The following is a 19715-nucleotide window of genomic DNA, read 5'->3' on the forward strand; positions in this document are numbered from 1 at the left end:
TCCACATTTGCTTTGCTTGTCCTTTGGTGGGATACTGTGAGAAATACTATTAAAAAATATAAACCAAGTTTCTGGGTGTAGTAAGAATTTTCCGGTGACCAAGGGTTCTGGTTAGTACTGCACTCAGTTTCCTGAATGGGTGAAGGTTGCCTGCAATGTGCATTGGTACGCAGTGTGTAGTGCTGAGAAACTCATTATGCAAATGACTTGTTCTCCAGTCTCAGGACAAGGCACAGTTTCTTAGGAAAGCTGAGTTCCAATCACAGCCAGCCTCTTTTTGTTGCCTGTGTCCATGGATGACCAAATAGACCAAAAGGTCAGGGTGCTAATAAGGACCAGTAAGTGTAATGTGATTTCTTAACATGGCGCCTTACACTTCAAAGTGTTTATCTTTATGACACAGCAATTTATGTTAGATCTGTCATACTAAGTTTATCTATGCAAGTTTTTCTGCACTTTCAGTTTGTGTTTTCCTCATTTATGGTGTTTGCATTTCAGATGCAACTACCATATTCAAATTAATCTTCCAGAATATCCTATATCCTTACATATACATATATATATATATATATATATATATATGAAAGTTGTATTAACATCCATTAATATAGATCTTCTATTTTTCATGTATCTGATTACTTTTTTGGCTCATATTCCATTATAAATTGAAAATTAATGAAGCACATGTTATTTCTCTTTCAATTTTCCAGTCAGAACTACAAAGTACATGAGGTATAAGTTTCAAAGTTTTTTTTATGAGCTCATGAGCTAATTCTTAGTAAAGCATGTATTAATGTATTCTAGGTCAACTTCCAGGTAATGTAATAATCATTAAAATATTTGGAAATTCTTAAATGCTCTTGAATTTCTAAAATGAACTAGTATGTAAGCATATTAACACTGAAAAAAATATTCTCAGAAAGCTAATTTATTTTGGTTTCAAAATTGTGAGGTGCGTAATATGAATAATGGCTATAGCTAGGGAATTTGTGGAAAATATAGATTAGGCACAAAACAGCTTATTTACAAATTGTATATTACTAACAGATAACTCCATTAAACAGGCATCTTGGTTATTTAGCCTACCTGCAAACCCACCCAAGATGTGATTGCTATACTGAGAGAAATATGTTGGAGAGTATTTCAATATACTCACCTTCCTCATCTTTGCAGTCCCTTAATTTAGCTAAAAAACAAAACAAAACAAAACAAAAAGAAACAAAAAGAAACAAAAAAAAATTGTTAGCTGTATTGGTGATCATCATCTTGCCACTCATTTCACCTTAACAACTGGTGTGTTCTTATTTGCTTAATTGAAAGCTGTGCTGACCTTTGGTGTCTTGAGTCATGGGGGCCTTCTAAGTACAAAGAGAGCTCTTCAACAGCAATTTCAGCTGCAACTTTATCTGCCAATATTCCATAATTTTCTGTCCTTTTGTTTTATTGCCATCCTGTAACTTTTAAGTATTGAATGTACTGGCACTGACCTTACTTTTTCCAGATTAACTTGAATTACTGTCAGTTCATTCTGTTAGCATCCTTCCCTTCTAACAGTGCATCCATTAGTGAACACAATTCTGGCAACTAGAACCTGTTGCTGGCATACCATTTATAGGATTTAGCAACCTACTTGGGTAACACGACATTACATATACTTGTAGGTCAGAAATGTTCACTAAAATTATGGCTGCACATAACAGCTGGCATTTGGTATCTATTTCAGTTCCTTCATGGATAAGGTTTGTTGCAATCATGAATCTGATTCCTTCCTGTAGCCTTAAATATTTGGAGTATTCCAATCTCATTCTTTTCAGTAATTTCACTGAAAAAAAAACAAAACCAAGAGTAAAACAAGAAATCTTTGAGACAAGTCAAGTCCAGCAAAGAGGATCATTTCAATCTGCCTCTGAGTTTGAAACCTTAACTTTTATTGTGGAAACACGTGAAAAATGTGGGGAAGAAAACACTGGGAAATGATACATTTTCCTCAGTCAGTGCAAAGTAATAAAGAGTATTTCCCTTCATCCCGTTATTGGGTTGGGGTATTGTGCTTGTTTCAAGAATGGAATTCACAGTATAGATCTTGAGTGAGGAAATACTACAATGCCAGATGAGTGGTTTGAGCTGGGTTATCTGGCCCAGTTTTTGTTCTGCTTTACAAATGCTCTGCACAGGTGAGCTTCTGTCACTAGTGAATTAAGCAATTAGAACATCAATCTGTTGTGTGTTGTTTGTCCTTTCATCCTCTTATCCTGAAATTGTGCAATGAACTGTCTTTTTTGGGCTTCTGATAGATATGTGTTTCTCTCACCAAAGACTAAGCAATGTGTCAAACAGTTGGATAAGGCATTGTGACAGTTCTGAAGGGCCAGGGCTTCCAAATAGTCTCTGAATTGTGTCCAGGAGTCTTTTATGCAAATAAGTTTGTGTCTAACTTTGCTTTGCTGACATAACTCCAGCCTGCTAACCAGTTTGTCAGGAAATCTTTGAGGTTTCCTGGTCTGTAGCAATTCAGTTTCCAGCAGATCAGTCAGGACTATGAACTTGATTTCATATCCTATGGGACACTACTGTAGAACACGGGTGACCTTTTGGTGACTATTTGGAGTTGCTGAGAAGGCACACTATGATGTTCTGGAACCAGGACAGTTTCCTTACTGCCAGATGAAAGCTTATTTCACAGGTATATAGTATTGCTGTAATCTCAAAGAAATCATTGTAAAAGTGTCAGTGAAGTGTGTCTGCTGGCCACTAAAATGTGACAGAAGCCAACAGCCAGCAGGAGATGGCAGTTTAAGGGCATCACTTAGAGCTGCTGCCTGTGAGAGCACATTAGCAAAGCACCAGAGATTACTGAGTTACAGTCAGCCAAAAGAAACAGCATAAGGGCTGCTTCTCAAAATGCTCTCCCCATCACATCTGTTTTCCTCCAAGGATACAGATTCAGCTACATGTTCTCCACCCACTAGCCAGTTTCCTGCTGTCTGCTTGATAGCAGACTTGTGCCTGTGCGCAGTGAAAGAAAGGTAAAATGGCATCTCATCTAACAGTATTGCTTTGGATGCCGACCAGTCACTGTGTGCAGCTGTTGAAGTGACTCATCACAAAAGAAGATATAAAGAAGAAATTAACATTTCTCTACTGCTGGTCATTGAAAGTGTCCTTTCAAGGATTGGTATTTTTGTTAACAGTCGTCCTGTCATCCTTAACTGGCCAAGAAACAATATGTCATTATAACCAATGGCACTGAATGCTTCAAGGCTACTGCGAGAGATGAGAATGAAAGTGTGCCCTCTGCCACTGGAGGATATCATCCATGAGTATCACTGAAGCAGCTCTAGTTTGAGGTCCTGGCCAAGAACCCTGCTCTGTGACCTTCAGTCATGTTCACCTCAGCTAATGGACGTGCTGGTTGCTGTTTGGCTTCCTTTCTGCAGAAGGTGTTTATGAGTGGCAAATGTGCAAGGCCGTGGATGGAATCGTTGTATCGGCATGCCCCTCTTTGTGGTTGGTTGGACTTTTACACATAAAGCAGAAGGAGAAATATTTATCTGGAATCAAGACATGGTAATTTCATTTAGAAGACACATATTCCTCATCATAAAATAGAATGTGATTCAGATTGATGAGCCAATGGTCAAGACACCTTTTGGTGAATGGGCATTGTAAACTGGAGTGGTGCTTGAAGAATTTTGTCTATTGGCTGACTCTCTCAAGATTCATACTGGTTTAGAAGACTTTCCACACTACTGTTATGTGAAGGAAGATTTCAGTTCTACACCCTGTTTGTTCAGGTTTGATGCAAGGGGTGGGCACAGGATAGAGGAAGTAATGCTCTGTCTTGGACAGGTCTTGGTTCTGGTGTTAATTCCTTTCTTGTAAAAAAATATGGAGATAAGTCAGCTAAATTAAATTAATTTATAGTAGAACATGATTGCTCAAATAGTACAAGATAAAGCAAATGTTGCTGCAGATACTGAGCATATTAAATTTATCCTAAATAAAGGCAACCCTCCTAACTGCCTTTTTGAAAACACTTAAGGCTCATTAAACATATATTTTTCTTTCTGCTTTCTAAGGCTTCCTTTTTTTTTTTTTTTGCATACTTCAATGATTCTTAACATATGCACACTGATAGAAAGAAATGTTACTCATCCTTATTGGTCTGATTAATTCAATATTCATGACTGCTGGGAATAGGCTCAGTAAGTGGAAGAAGGCAATTGAAACTTCCTTTACAGCATGCAGAAGAGGCATAATAATGGCTAAGAAGACCAAATTGCATGGGTTTGAAAAATCTGCACTGAGCAGTCATTAGGCATTGTTCTTCAGTTGTGTGATTTCATTTCATTAAGTATTTGCATACTAATAGAAAGCTAAAGTTACAAGTCTACTGCTGTGAGTGATGGTTAGCCACTCCTTCCAGTCCTTTTGTTTACTTCTATAGTCATCCACATTGCTTTGGAAAAGCACAGGGAGAAGCTTTAATGATTTCAGCTGCAATAAACCAAAGCAAACTAGAGATCAATAATGAACTTAATTTGCTATAGAGACAGTCTGTTTGCTATTTCATCCAGCAAGGTAAGTTAATAACTATTGGGGGGGGGGGGGGGGGGAATAAAAATTTAAAAAATAAAGGAAATTAGATATTCTAATTTAATTGGTTAGAAATTGAAATTTTAAAAAATGTTTTCTTTACCCTTGTCAATGCAATCTGGGCTTATTTCACATACTATTACATGTGAGCTTATTAAGTGAATATTTGAAAACTGTGAGGCCAGTATACCTGTTTGTTTTGTTTCTTTATTAGGGGTCCTAGGCTATCTATTAAAAAATCCAGTTCCTTTATATCAAAAAATGCATTAAAGGAAGTGACAAGGCAGTACAACCTGGCTAATGACAAAGTGTGAACACCTGCAGAGCAGCATAAATTTAGTTAAAGATTGGGACAGGTAATCTATACACTAAATGATGCTAAATCCAGGCAAGATGTTGGCCAGTAGCAGTACTTCATCTTTATAGTCTGTTCTGTTTAGAAAAGAATGTTATATCAGCCATTTAATCAAAAGAGAGAAATTGTTGTCAGGCTTAGTGTTCATACATGTAGCAATTTATTGCTGTGGTTTGCTGAAGTTTTAAGTTTCAGTAAGCTGCATGGGTCAGAGGCCTTTGCTGAATATTTTCTATCTCTATTCAAGTAGTAATGTTGTTGTGTTTCACTATGCCTTTTGTATAAGTGAAGTACATTCTTGATTTTTAGGCTTGTAAAGATTTGTACATGAGCTTAAAAATTTAGAGAATGAAATGTTTCCAGGATGATTATTACTTTGATAGTGTGAATAATAATAGTTCAATTTTAATAAAAACAATGTTCATTGTTAGATCTGAATTTAGCTCTTCCCCCTTTTTCATGAGAGTTAAAACAATCATGCAAGTGATGTTCTCTCTTGATATTCTGATACTGGAAAAATAGTATTGCCAAGGTAATTGGATAATATGATTTTCTTAAAAGCATGAAACAGCTTTATCTCAAGTATGTCAATCTTAATCCCATTAATCCTCTAAGGCAGAAGATACAGTGCATTTGCACTTGTGTGACCTTGCAAGGCATAATATTGGTCATTCAAATAAAGTAAGAGCCTGTGGGAACGTTTGTGCAGACCCCCTGACTTGAAAAAAATGAGAGAGCTGGAGGTTCACATAGACATTTCTCCCAGCCTTTTTTCCAGACCAGCAGAAGAAATCACTCTACAGGATGTATAGTACCATATGTGTAGAAGCAGAATGTATGTAATAATCTGATTGATTTTATTCCTGCAGTTTGCATTTTGAAGAGGGCTTTATGTTTTACTTTTTTCTCATAATATGAAACACTCTGTTGCGACAGTGAACTGCACTGTCTGCATGAGCTGTTACAGCCACGTCTGTTACAGCCAATACTTTTTAGGGACCAAAAAAGCACTCTGAAAATCAGGTCACTTCTTTTAGTAGGTACTGCTTGAGGTATTTGACTACAGGCACAGCAGTATTAAAATGTTGACATTATTTTATCTGCCTGAAATGAAAGGAAATGCTGAGCTTTAAGGGTTGTTTGTCCTACTCAAGTAAGACAAAGACAGACCCCCTTTCATAAAAAGTATTGCAATTGTTAATAGCTGAGACAGAACTTCTAAAATGTTTCTTTACCCTACAAATGCTCTTTATCAGTTATATGATGCCTAAACCAAATTTCAAAATCAGGCTTTCTTGCTCTTGTGAATGTAATATAAGAAATAAGAAAAAAGAATATAAAGGGGAGCTGGACCCAAATTTTCATCTACAAAATCAATTATATACTGAAATTTTACTGTAAACAAGCAAACAATAAAAATTAGTAAAAACAATATTTAGAAAAAAAACAAGCCAGACTTAAATACCTGCAAAAAAACCCCACGGTCAAACTTTAACTAAAGTAGCTTTTTAATAAAATTTCCAATACATTCTTGTATTGCAGCTTTGTCTAGGCAGGTAAGATAGTTTTTACAAACACTCTGGATTCCTCAGTGAGTTCTGTGAAATTAGCAGCATATCTGGGTTGGTATTTTAGTCTGTTCTCTGAATCTGGATGGTTTTTTAACCACGGCCATCCTTTTCTCTTTGGCACGTACAGGTTTTCCCCTTAAACCCATAGTATGGAAATGGAAATTGGGTCACTTTTGTGCTATTTCCTTTGGTTTTGCACATGCAGGTGACTTCCAATACCCAAACCAGCCAGTGGGTTTGAGGCTGCTTTGTCCTGATCTCTGTGTGAACAGCTCAGCTTTCTTTCTCTGGAGCTAGTGTTTTTTAAAAAGTGGAAAAGCTACTGAAAACATAGGTGCTGTTTTTCAGTGATTACTCCCCTCACTGATAGGAGCGGATCTCAAACTGGGAACTTCCAATCACATAATACAAATTGAGGGCCTAGAGCAATGCACTCAGACCTCATCATGGTACACAGTGTTTGCATGTGTAAATAGAAAGTTTTGGGGTAAATCCATTGCAACCAGCATTCAAAACCTGGCCTATTGCATCTGAATAATTTTGAGAAGCTTTGGGATGAAAGGTCTCGTACTTATACATGGGGTTATTGATAACAGAACTCAGTAATTCCAAAGTAAGGGTTTCTACAGTAACTATATCTCCTCACTTGTATTGCACCTATAAACATGGCATTAAATTTAACAGTGGATCTATTATTTAGTAAAACTACAAGTGTTCAGCTTACCTGAATTATGGGTGCTGTATGAACATTGTAACTTTATCTCCCCTGACTTTTTCCCCATTAAAGGCACCAACCTTCACAGGATACTAACATAGTTTGTTTAGTGCATTAAAGAATTCACAGATTTATCTTAATGAGAAAAAGCAAAGATCTTCAATTAAAGCATAATGAATAAAATATTGAACAGATCAAAGTTCATATCCTCTGAGAATCCACAGATTGTCTACATACTCTGACTTTGATATCCAGTAGCTGCCTAAAAACTGATTGGAAGTACACCAATATAGGTTTTAAACTGCTGATTGAAGTCTGAGCATGGCATCAAAATGTCAGCAGAGCTTGATTTTACTAAACCTGTCCTAAGTTCTTTTTTGCATGAGTGATTTGAAAAGTCAAGGTTTTACACTGGCAAGCAGAAGCTGTAGGTTCCAAAATGTGGGGGAGAGGTGGTATGAATCTAGATTGTATACTCACTGTTTGATGATGTTCTAGGCCTGGAACTAATGCAAGAGTAAGACCTGAAAAAAAATGTTATACTCTGTCTGTCATAAGTGGCTAAGGGAGGAATGTAAATACTCTGTACTCTTCTATATCAAAAATCAAAATTGCTACTGAGTGTTACCTTCATTTTGAACACATCATCTGTCCAGACCTGTTGTCTAGGCATAAACTTAGAAGCCACAGAATGAAAATATTTATTCTTCTTTTTATTTTTAATGTGGGAAAATATTAGAGCTGTTCATTCAAGCCTGTTCTTCCAGTATATTTCATTAGTACTTGGTACTCTTAGTTTTAGTTAAAGCTTTACCCTTTCCTAGAAGAATATTTCAAGTGTTTTTATGAGTATTTATTCAGTAATATCCTATAGATGCACAATTCTGCATATCATCATTCAGTAAGAAAACTGGACTTGGAACTATATTTCTGCCTAAAGTAACTTAGATTCTTGTAGCCCAGGAAAATAAATTTTAAAATAAGCCAAACAAAAAACCACACATACAGAGCAAAACATTCCCAAACCCACAACAACAAACTTTGCGTGCTGATGGAAGATAAGAATTGTAGAGCCATTAACTGAAGGATATTTAAAGACAACATGGAAATTTACTTTTAAAAGGCACAAGGAAAAAATTGGTTAAATAAATCATGGAGCATTTGAGAACAAGTAAATCCTGAAAAGGAAGAGTGGGTCTTAAGAAAGAATATTGGTAACGGTGCAATCTGGAGTCGATCTGCAGGATTAAATCTTCAGTCCTTTGAGGAAAATACTAGTCCAAGTGAGTTACAAGGCTGGACTTGACCAAGAGAGAATGGGGAGAGCAGAACACAAGAGGAAAGAAGGACTGTTTGAGCCTGGCAGCTTAAGGAAGGCCCTAAATCATTATGTCAGGAGCAGGAAAAGAAAAATCAATGAAGGAAGGAGTTTGGCATGGACCTGGGTTTTAAAATCATCAGGAAACAAATCAAAGACATAGGCTGTGAATAGTTTAATTAATAAAATTATATAATTAATTAATTATAGCTAGTAATAAGCCTATATGTGCTTAGGACCATTAAATATCTTTGTTCCTTTGTATAGCACAGTAGATTTAGGGTTGCAGTTTATAGCATTATAGATTGATAAAAAGGCCATAAAAATTTATTTGCATTAACAATAACATTTGAAAGGCCCTTCAGCCTCTGGACTTATATATTTGTAGTGAGAATCAACAGCAAAGCCAATAGCAGTCATTCCAATGTTTTCGTTTTGGTTGTCTAAACAAACTGGCATGTACATGCTCTAGCTGAAATCTGTGATGGGATTCCTAAGATTTTCTGGTGAAGGTAAACGTTGATGAAAAACAAACTTCTCATACAAAAGATTATTCTGGTAGGTGAGAGTGTAAGTTGCAAGACAAATTTAGAGACCTAGATTCAAGCCTCCTTATTTAATGTGGCTTGTAAGGTTTTCTGAGCATTATAGCTATGGCTGTTTTATGGAGTTGATTCACTGAGAAGGATCAGAGAAGCAGCAAACTAAAAATTCACAACTGCTTGTATTTAAGTCTAACACAATATTTGTTTAACTAAAAAACCCTTTTGCAGATTCACCTTTAGATAAAAATGGTGTTTCTGCAAAATAGCTTCAAAGACGCTGCTCTACTGCATGTTGTTTCTGCAGTTACAGGAAAGAGGAGGATGCTGGTTTATGTGGTCAGAAGCCCCAGGAGCAAAGGAAAGGAGACAATGGGAGGGCAAGAACACTCTGCTCTTGGACTGTCCTTTGTTATGTCTCAAAATCTCATGAATGCACATTCCCACTGCTCCAGATTTCCAGTACAAAGAAGGGACAGCACTGACTCCAGATCAAGAGAAATAATGCACATCATTAAGAAGAAAAAGAAAGGAATAAAGGGTTGTAGGACTCAGACAGAATTCAAAAGGAGGCTCACTGCAAGCTGCAGGTGTGCAGTTGCACTAATTAAGCTATAGAAGCAATACTAGTAAAATTTCACACTTGCAAACCTACTTTTGTGATAATTAGTGCATAGCTCCACTAATTTGAAATGTATCTTGAGCCAAAATCATCCTGGTGAGTGTTCCTGTGTACATTCTGTCAGAAAAGATTGTCATATAGGGATTTGTATTTCAGCTTTTGTGCCTCCCCAAAGACATTCAATATGTTGAGCTGAACTAAAAATACTCTGATCTGGTTTATAAAGGCTTTGAATGAAAATAGCTGAAAGCACCCAAGATTTTTCCAGTCCAGTATTAAACCTAACCAAGCCTTCTATGTCAGCATGTTTGCTAGAAGCTTCCCAGATAAGGAATGGAAAATAGCAGAGAACTCTGGAGGTGCTTGTGCCTCTGCAGGGTGAGAAGTGGGCCTCCACTGCAACAACAACACATGGTCAAATGAGATTATGATAAGGCCTTTGGCCATCAGAGTTTTTGTTATGGCTCTGTTGTGGCTTACCAATAACATCAGGGAGGAGTGTGCTAACAAGAGAATTGTGTTCATCATTTCAGGTTCCTCAGGATGAATGGACTGGCTACACTCCACGAGGAAAAGATGACGAGATTCCCTGCCGCCGGATGCGCAGTGGCAGTTACATCAAAGCCATGGGCGACGATGACAGCGGAGACTCAGACACAAGCCCCAAGCCATCCCCAAAGATTGCTGCACGGAGAGAGAGTTATCTCAAGGCCACCCAGCCATCCCTTACCGAGCTCACCACCCTCAAGTAAGTCCAGGTTCTGCTGTATCACCTACAGCTCTCCATTAAGACATACATTTTCTATGTTTGCTTCTTCTCTTTACATTTTCTGTGTTTCCTATGTTTGTTTCTTCTCTTATTTCGAACTACCAGTTCAGGAACGTATTTGAACAAGTGTGTCCCATCATGCTTATTTTTGCATGGGTTTTTTTCTTAACAAGAGTAAATTTGGGAGAGTATTTCAATGTTATTCTGAAAAGGAACCAGCACTATGAATTTGCAAAGTATTTTAACCTGTTAGTGTTAAGTGAGCCTCCAGGTATGTACAGTAGGTGCGCCCTTTGAATGCTTTGCTAAAGTACAGCTTGGGCCTGCAAAAGCTTTGTGTAACTGTGTATTTATATATACTCAACATTTGAAATTAGACCTAAGATAGTCTTTTCAACTCCAGAAAGAACCTGACATTTAATTAAAAAGAACAAAGACTGTCTGAAAGTAGACAAACCCATGTTTTCCACTCAGAATTGCACTGTATTTTGTAGAGAACCAAAATCAGATATTTTTAATTGTTTATGAAAACTTTAGTCAAAAGGAATCATGAGTTTCTGGAGTTTTTAAAATGTCACTATTTGTTTTTCCTTTATTTGGGTCTTTTAAAAAAGCCACCCAAATTGTCAGGAAAATTGCATACATGGACAATTTTGTATTACCATTTTATTTTAATTGATTCTAAAAATTCAAAGGTCCCTTAAAGCAAGAAAATAAATTGTATCCATAAAAGAAAATAGTGTGGATTTAAAATCAACTGTTGTTTCTGTCTTTTTTTAAATTCTTAGCTATAACAGTGAATCATAGTTCACTGGACCAAAAATAACCCAATCTTAGTATAACTTGCCTAAGGCTGTAGCTTTAAAATGGGGGGGAAAAAATAAAAAGGATCTCTATCTCTTCTAGTATCCATGATCAATGACAAAAGACTCCTTTTGCATTTCCCTGATTAATTTCTTCTCCTTCCTTGTCCTCCTCTACTCCATTTTTTTCCAGAGACCTTATCTGAGAAACAGATTTTAGAGAAAACTGTTTGATCCTTGTTAAGAATGTCATGCTCTTGACATCAGTGATGAATAGGCCAGCAGAAAAAAGCAAGCTTACTGCAGCTTCCCATAGCAGCCTGCCTGAATTTTTCTCAAGGGAAGCCTGGGATTGCTTCTTCTCTGTCTTTCTATTAGTGACCAAAGGAGAAAGCAATCTCATTTTCTGCAGGGATTTTCATAATCTAGCTGGCTTTTGCTCAAGGGATCCAGTGATTCCTTTCATCATCCAGAAGACTTTACCACATCCTTTCCTGAGCCAAAACTCCTCCTGTGAAATCAGTTATTGCAACCTCTGCAAGGTGAACATGAATGTTATTTATCACCACAAACTCCAGCCAGCCAGGCTTCATGCATGGACACACTTTCAGGCACAGAGCTTATTCTTTTTGAGTTTTTAGAAGCATGCTTTCCAGAGTTCCATAGTATATGTGAAGTTCAATGCATCACAATGAGTGTATTTGCTCTTGGTCATTTCTGTTTTCTGTAGATACAAGATTTGCAAAAAAAGATAGATTTATGAAAAATCAAAACTCCTGCATGTCACTGTTCACCCATAGAGGATGTCAGACCAGAGGTGCCACGCAGCAGAAGTTTTTAGCTTTCAAGTCATTGTAATTCAGCAAAGTGCTTGTATAAATACTTAATTTCCCATGTTTTTTAATTGCTTCCTATTTGGGAAAGCTTTTAGGAATGGGCCAAATTTTAAGCTGCACTCTGTAAATTTCACATAAGTTTAGGAGCTGTGCAGGAATACGATGTAAATGATGGGGTAGAAGAAGGAAGGGAAAATGGTAAATGGCAGTAAAACAAAAAAGAGGAGAAAGTATGAAACAACTTTTCTTTTCAATGGCTTTTCAGCATAAATTGGGATGAAATAGAATTATTTCTTTTAATCTATGCTGATATTTTAAGGAAATATATCTTCCTGAGAAACCTTTCACTTTCAGAGACAATTTGTATAATGCATAATTAAGCAGTGCTTTCATTACTTTCTGCTGAACATGATAATTTCTGGGGGTTTTATGAGAAACAGCTGAGTGCTTGCTCTGGGAATTGAAGTCTTCTGTTAAGCTAGGTCTTTGTTTGCAGACTTCTTCATACTTTCTTAATAGTGTGACTTGACCTTCACAATGACATTAGTTTTTCATCCCATGGCTACCCTGATTACCCCGAGAGCTGTGTCAGAGTTTTGCAGTGTTAGACAGGGACTAAACTAGGGCCCCTAACTCACTGAATATAGGTCATCAAGCAATTGTGTGATGTGTGATAACAAGTTATTTCCTTGCCTTGCTGTTGACTTGAGTTCAATTTGCACCTGAATAAGAGCTTTGTGGAAATGAGCCAAAGCCTGCTCTAGGCAGCAGGCAGCCTTTTACTGTCACTAGTGGACCTTCTAGTTGACCTCGAAGGGTATTATTAACACCCTAAAGCTGAGTGGTATTTCACTCCTTTAATTATGGGTTTTTTTCTGTCCATGAAGAACAAAGCATGCTGTGAAATCAGTGTTTCTACAGCAGTAATTGTCAGGGATCTTCCTCATGCATTTCTTTCTGCTACTCCCTTTCTCAGTTTGCGGTATTCAGTCTCTAGTTGGCTGCACTTTCATCTCTGGCAGAGCAAACAACTTAAAAACATGTTCCCTTTTGCTTTCCCTGTTCTTTCTGAAGTGATTTTTTCATCTTTTGGGACTTTTCCTCTCTGACTCCTTTAAGTCTAATATTGGTCTCACAACCCACGCTGTTCCTCCCACCTACCTACCTACTATTGCTCATGCGCCTACTCTTCTAAGAAAGTATTTTCATTATTACCAGTGTTGCTTTTTATATAAGGAATAACCTTTGAACAGCACAACTGTGTCATATCTCCTTTACATAATACAAATTTATTTTCCTGGTTTTGCCGAGGATTTTTCCCTGCCATACTGTACAATCTCCCTCCTACCATTTTCCTCCATTGCCATGGTTTCCATGTGGTTACAGCACATGTGTCAAATGCTGTGGTACCATTCTGGATAAAGCACAGCTTGCTGTGATTTTGAAATACACACCTCCGCTGCTGCATTCTCATTATCCTATCAGGAAGTAAGCAGATTTTTTTTCCCCTGTCTTTGCTGGCAGTATGCTCTTGGTGTTTAAGATTTCACAGTCTAGATAAACTGATTCAGCTGGAAAAAAAAGGTGGTATTTTCTTGCCATTCCTAGTAAGTGGCAAAAGTTTATCTTTCACTTGTAGGCAGATTGAAAATGGACTGGTTAGCAAACTTCCAAAGAAGGTTCAGGTGGCAGATAACTGACAATTCTGTTACAGCTGAGTGTGATTCAGGACACAATCCTTCACTGCTTATATGTGCCTTGCTTATGTTTAACATGGTTTTTTGATGGGATAAAAAGTATGCAATTACATTGCTGTCTGCATGCCAACCTGTCACCTCCAGCTTCCAGTAACTCTTAAATCCATTGGCCAGCTATAACCAAGTTTGCTAGAGAGACTGAAATCTGAAAGATATGAAGTTCCAGAAAGCTTTCTCAAGATCTGTAGCTGGATAAGGCAAAGAAGGATCTCCAGCCATCACTTTTGTTCTTTTAAAGGGCTATGAGCAAAGTAGCTGGTGGGTCAGCACAAGGAATAACTTGGCAGCATTTTCCCAGCCTAAAAAGATAAGGATTATTAAAGGGACTGCAAAATTCTGTTCAGGACAAGAGAGCTGAGGGATGGATCCTGTCACCATAGATTTTCTACTTCATTTTCCCCCTTTCCTCTTCTCCACTGCAGGCATACTCACTGCTTAGAACACAGATTCAAATTATGCTTCTTAACTCATTACTGCAGCTATTGTGGGGACTCCATCTATTTGAATCTTTTATTTAAGGGTTTTGTTTGTTTGTTTGTTTGTTTGTTTGTTTGGAGGGGGTTTCTGTAACGTTACCAAACTTAACAGTAATTTATTTGTAGACATGGATTTTGGATTAAATACAGTTGCAGAATTTTTCTTTTGAACTCATATTTGATCACATAAATTTTTTTCTGAGACAAGTTGTACTCTGTGATCACTAGTGAATTGAAAATTTTAATGATCTTGATACTTTGTAGATGCATTTGTAGAACTTATGTAAAAAGGATAGAAGGAAGAACAGAAATGAGTTGTTTTTTTCTTAGCAAATCTATATTTTCAAGGCATTTTTATAGGCATGTGGTCTTTTTCAAGTCAGCTGTGATTAGGAGAAACCTATAAGCACCAAAATCCCTTTTCAATACACACCAAGTTTCACCACTGATGATGAAGACAGTGTGAGCATATAATCGTTATACTTTTCTCCTTTTTATCCCATGGTAAAGAATTTTTCTATATAAATCCCATCATAGCTGCATCTGTTCCTATGATTTACTGCATAGATGACTTAAAATACAATTCCTACCTTTAAAGTTTATCGGAGACATTCCAAAAAAATATCTCGAAATATTATTTGAGGGTGTGTTATTTGTCTACACCTACGTTTATATTTTTATGTGTTAATTCAAATAGTGTAAATACTTTCTACTTGTATGTTTATGGGAATCTGGAGACAAAATTGTTTTGAAAACCAAATCACAATAAATTATCAAGCTCAATTAAGTGGTGTAATCTGTTAGCAAGCTTAGTAGCAGTGACAAGAGCAAGGAGAGAGCTCTGATTTATACAGCCTGAACTCAAATTTTCACATCACCTCCCTGAGAATTGATCAAGTGAGCTCCTGGAGGACAAACCACCAAGCTGGAGTCAACCTGCATTACTAACCAAATCTCGACAGAGTTGCAGCACCAACTCTGCTAGGATGACTTGGAAGGAAAATCAAACCACTCCATTGTTACTTAGTATAAGGCATATTTCAAGATAGGAAATCCCCTGTGATTTCCTAAAAGTGATCCTTGGGAAGTGTCTGCACTGAGGGAAATTACAAGGGATGCATGGATAATTTTAGCCTGAAACAGTGCCCAGGCTGTTCTGTCATTTGAGCGGATGTCCTTACACTACACTTCACCATACGGCACATCATAAATCCCTAGGTATGAAAACCATCCCAGCCCTGGGAAAGAGTCCCTATTTACTTTGAGGTGTTTGTATATTACTATAATATACTCCAGAATATCCAGGGGGGGAAAAAGTGCCGTATCAACAAAAGCATACTTCATTTTTCTTTTTCTTTTTTTTTCTTTTTCTTTTTCTTTTTCTTTTTCTTTTTCTTTTTCTTTTTCTTTTTCTTTTTCTTTTTCTTTTTCTTTTTCTTTTTTTCTTTTATGAGGTGGTGCCCTCATTCTGCTAAAGTGATCTGATCCAGATCACAGGCAGGGGGAAGGGAGAGGTGGTGCAATACCACATTTTCATTATGGTGAATATTTTTAGACACATGCAGGGAAGCTTGTTAATTTTCTTTCTTGCTGAGTGACTTTCAATTAGGGAACAATGACTTTGCTAATTAGTACAAAAGGAATAAGTCTGATTAATCTTTTACTAGTGTTTTACAGTGTGTTTTCAGTACAGTTGGTGTAATTGTTTCATGTTGCAGTCTCTTTCATTTTTATCAAACCTGTAGCTAGCAAAGGAATTGTTTCCATGTTCCTTGAGGCGTGTTTTTGTTTATTTTTCTTGAACAGGGATTTTCCTTTAATTTTGCATTAAAGAGACAGAAGCATCTCCATGTGCTTTGGACACACAGCCTAAGGAACATAAGTATTCTGGAACTATTACTATAAGTATTCTTGAACTATTACTTGCCTAGTAGTACCTTTCCCAGCTCACATTCACTGATGCATGATATATTAACTTTTTATTCATACTATTGCAATCCCTTCTCTCTCAAACTAGGCAGAAGCTGTTGGACATATTTCTCACTTTTCAAGCTTGTGTGTCAAGTATGATTAAGTTCAGTGAATAATTTATAAGTCAGAAAAAAAATTTGAAGGCAAAACAATGAAAAATATATTTATTTGGAGGTAGTAGGTGGACATACTTCAGGAGCCAATGGTTTCCTTATGGCAACTGACATCTGTTTTGTGTATATGATATTTAAGGAGGAGAAGATATTGATTTATTAGAGGAATTTAGAGCTTGGAGCTTTTAATGAACAGTTGTTAGTGATGGATTTATAAAACACATTCAGTCAGTTAAGGCTTAGTATCACTGATGTGCATGAGAGATATCTTGTGCTCCATGGCAGCTTGCCTTCAGGGTTTTGTGTCCCCCATACACAGAGGTATGGATGGATGCCTTTACATCCCTACATTTCACTGCCCAGGACATGGGTAGGATGAACACTCCTCCTCTCTACTTCTGTGATGATCCCTACCAGTTTATCTTGCAATGAAACAGATTCCCTACATTTCACAGTCTCACTGGGAGCAGTCATTGCTTATCACATTGTAAAGCCTAACTTTTATTAGTCCACAACTAGCTACATACAATCTGTAAGGTCAGTATTACCGTATTTGTGTAAATAATGTTTCTTGTTTCTCTGAGAGGAGAAGTGAAAAATTTTGTTGTAATCTGTGGTGTATTCTATTGCTATTGTCCCACTTGTACTTTTACCTTTACTTGCTGAAATTTGAGGCAATCATACTGTTACAATAAACTTGCAAAAGAGTATCCATAGAATCATAGAATGGTTTGGGTTAGATGGGACTTTAAAGATCACCTATTTCCAACCCCCCCACACAATATATAGGGACACCTTTCACTAGACCAGGCTGCTCAAAGCCCTGTTCAACCAGTCCTTAAACACTTCCAGGAATGTGGCTTCCACAACCTCTTCCCATGTCTCACCACTGGCATAGTTAAGAAAATCTTCCTAATATCCAATCTCATCTCTAAACTTGCTTTTCTTTTTTCAGTCCTATCATTACATGCTCTGGTAAAAAGTCCCTCTCCATCTCTCTTGTAGGCCCCCCTTTAGGTACTGAAAGGCTGCAATAAGGTCACCCCAGAGCACTCTCTTCTCCAGGCATAAACATTGGCAAAAAAAGGAAAAGCCTATAATTTTCTAGCCAAAATGTGATTTTTTGGCAATATTATAGAAAAAAATTTGGAAGTCGGTAATGTGTAAAAGAAAAGCAGCAACCTCATTTAGATGATTGTCTTACTTGCAGACATGAAAATCCTTGTCCTGTGTGTAGTCATCTGTTTCAGTTTTACACAAGATTTAGCTTTATATGGCACACAGCCACAGGTGAAAGCTAGGACTTCCAACCTCCTAGCTTCACAATTAAATCCTAGAAACATTTTTGCATTTTACAGCAAATGTTGTTGATGAATGCAAAGTAACACTGTTGTCTCTTAAGAAGCAAAGCATATCATTGCATTTCATGTATCAAATGGGCACTTCTAGGTGTGGTGTTAAGAAAAGCAATTATAATTACTGAACCAAAATGTGGTTTTCATCCATCTCTTTCAGTATATAGTCTTTACAGAGCCAACATGCATGTTTGTCTGCAAATGTGTTTGGTCTTCTTTATTTTTAGCCCTACTTCTTCCCACATACTTAAAATTCTGCCTCAGAAAGGGAGTTAATAATGTCCAGTGGAGGCAGGGAAAAAAAAAGACTGTGTATGCCAAGGCTTACACAGGCTATATGTTATGAACATTTTCCTAGCAATAATGATAGTTAAGCGTGGGAGTTGATTGCCAAAAGAAATCACTTCACTGGGCATTTTCAAGAAAAGGGTAAAAAATGTCTGTCAGAACAAATTTAGGTATTGCTGATCCTGCTTTAGGGTGGAAGGAGGGACCAAACGACCTCTTGAAGACCCCTCCAGACCTATGTTTTTTGATTCTTTGTCTGTATTTCTCAGGCTGTTGAATATAGCCACTGTCACTGTTCTTACTTCTTTTCCTTAACTTATTTTTTAAATGTAAAAATAAAACTCTCATCGGGACCAAATTATTCCTGAAGGCCTGCTGCTGAAAAGTAAATATAGCTATCCCACCCACAGCAGAGCTGTGCAATTCTTTCATGTTCTTTAAATGTTATTTCATTGCTAGCGTTTTGAAATCATGTTCCCACCGCTGCCAGCCATAGCACGCTTGACCCTTGGTATGTGATCTCGTACTATCTGCTTTAGTTTGCTGAGGGGAGCTCAGCTGATGTATTGAACCTGCCATGCAGAAAATGCACAGGCATAAAAAGAGATGTGCTTTTGCAAAAAAAAAAAAAAATCAGTCTGGAGTCCTTAATGTTCTACATAGCAAGACAAGCAAACAGGCAACAATAATTAAGTTAATTATTCATAATAATTTTCTATTCTGATCAGCTAGAAGTGCAACCATTTTTCACTGTGAAATGGTGGAGCTCTTTCAGATTAAAAATAGAAAAAGTTAAAATAGTGTTGCTTTACTTTTAATGTGAAAGTACAAGACAGTGTTTGCTGACATGCTTTGGGATCTTCTGCTAATCTGCATCATATTAGGGTGAAAGAAAGAGAGATTAAGATGAAAACTTGTTCTGCCCTTACAAATAAAAGATACTATTGCCATCTAAGTCATGTTGATACCCAGTTATTTGTTTCTTTGATTTTCTTGTGCTTGCATTACTATTAAGATAGAACAGCTTTTAGCTTAATTTAGTAATTCTCTGCTGGCTTGGGTGCAGGGAAGAGTGGTAGCATGGGGCAGCAAAGAAAGTGTATGGTCCCTGTAATAGGTGCAGCATCAAATACCACTCTTCTCCCTGTGACATATGTGAATGAAAGTTCCTCTGAAGAGACCTGACTTTTTAAAATCTCCTCTCCTCCTAAATAAGGTATAAATCTTTTCAGAAGTATGGAAATGAGGGAAAATCCTTACAGGCTTTTTTACATTGTGCTGGCTTTCTTACTCATTGTACACCACAAGGGCAGAGAACCACCATACAATCCCTGTTTAATTTGCTGGTGTGGGAAAAAAAATTGTTGAAAGCACCTTTGAAGGAGCTACTGAGTCCTTGTGAGAGATTTCTGTGGTTTCCATCTGCAGCTGAACTACACAGCAATTTCCCATTCCCCTCCAGAAGGGCTGTGCTACCAAGCAGCCTGCACCCCAGCTGCCCAGCAGCTTTGCCTCCAGCAAGCCCAGAGCCTGCAGAAAGCACTAACTGGTTTTGTCATCCCCAAATGCCAGCAGCCACATCCACAGCACCCAAATCCCTCTCTTTCTTCAAGTGATTTTGGGCTGGC

At 37.3% G+C, this 19715-nt stretch overlaps 1 protein-coding gene across 7 annotated transcripts in view; it reads left to right on the plus strand.

Moving 5' to 3' along the window:
• The window catches only part of DLGAP1 (DLG associated protein 1), a 402137-nt gene that overhangs the window by 268437 nt on the left and 113985 nt on the right, over positions 1-19715 (plus strand). For 5 of the 7 annotated variants that reach the window (XM_077184530.1, XM_077184523.1, XM_077184534.1 and 2 more), the window contains one exon: positions 10253-10467. In XM_077184530.1, the coding sequence (XP_077040645.1) occupies positions 10253-10467 (215 nt within the window). Of the gene's footprint in view, positions 1-4437; positions 4582-10252; positions 10468-19715 lie in introns of those variants that run through there. The other 2 variants (XM_077184538.1, XM_077184544.1) reach the window with 1 other exon arrangement.

Source organism: Agelaius phoeniceus, chromosome 1 (assembly GCF_051311805.1).
Source record: "Agelaius phoeniceus isolate bAgePho1 chromosome 1, bAgePho1.hap1, whole genome shotgun sequence".
In the NCBI taxonomy this organism is placed as follows: Eukaryota; Metazoa; Chordata; class Aves; order Passeriformes; family Icteridae; genus Agelaius; species Agelaius phoeniceus.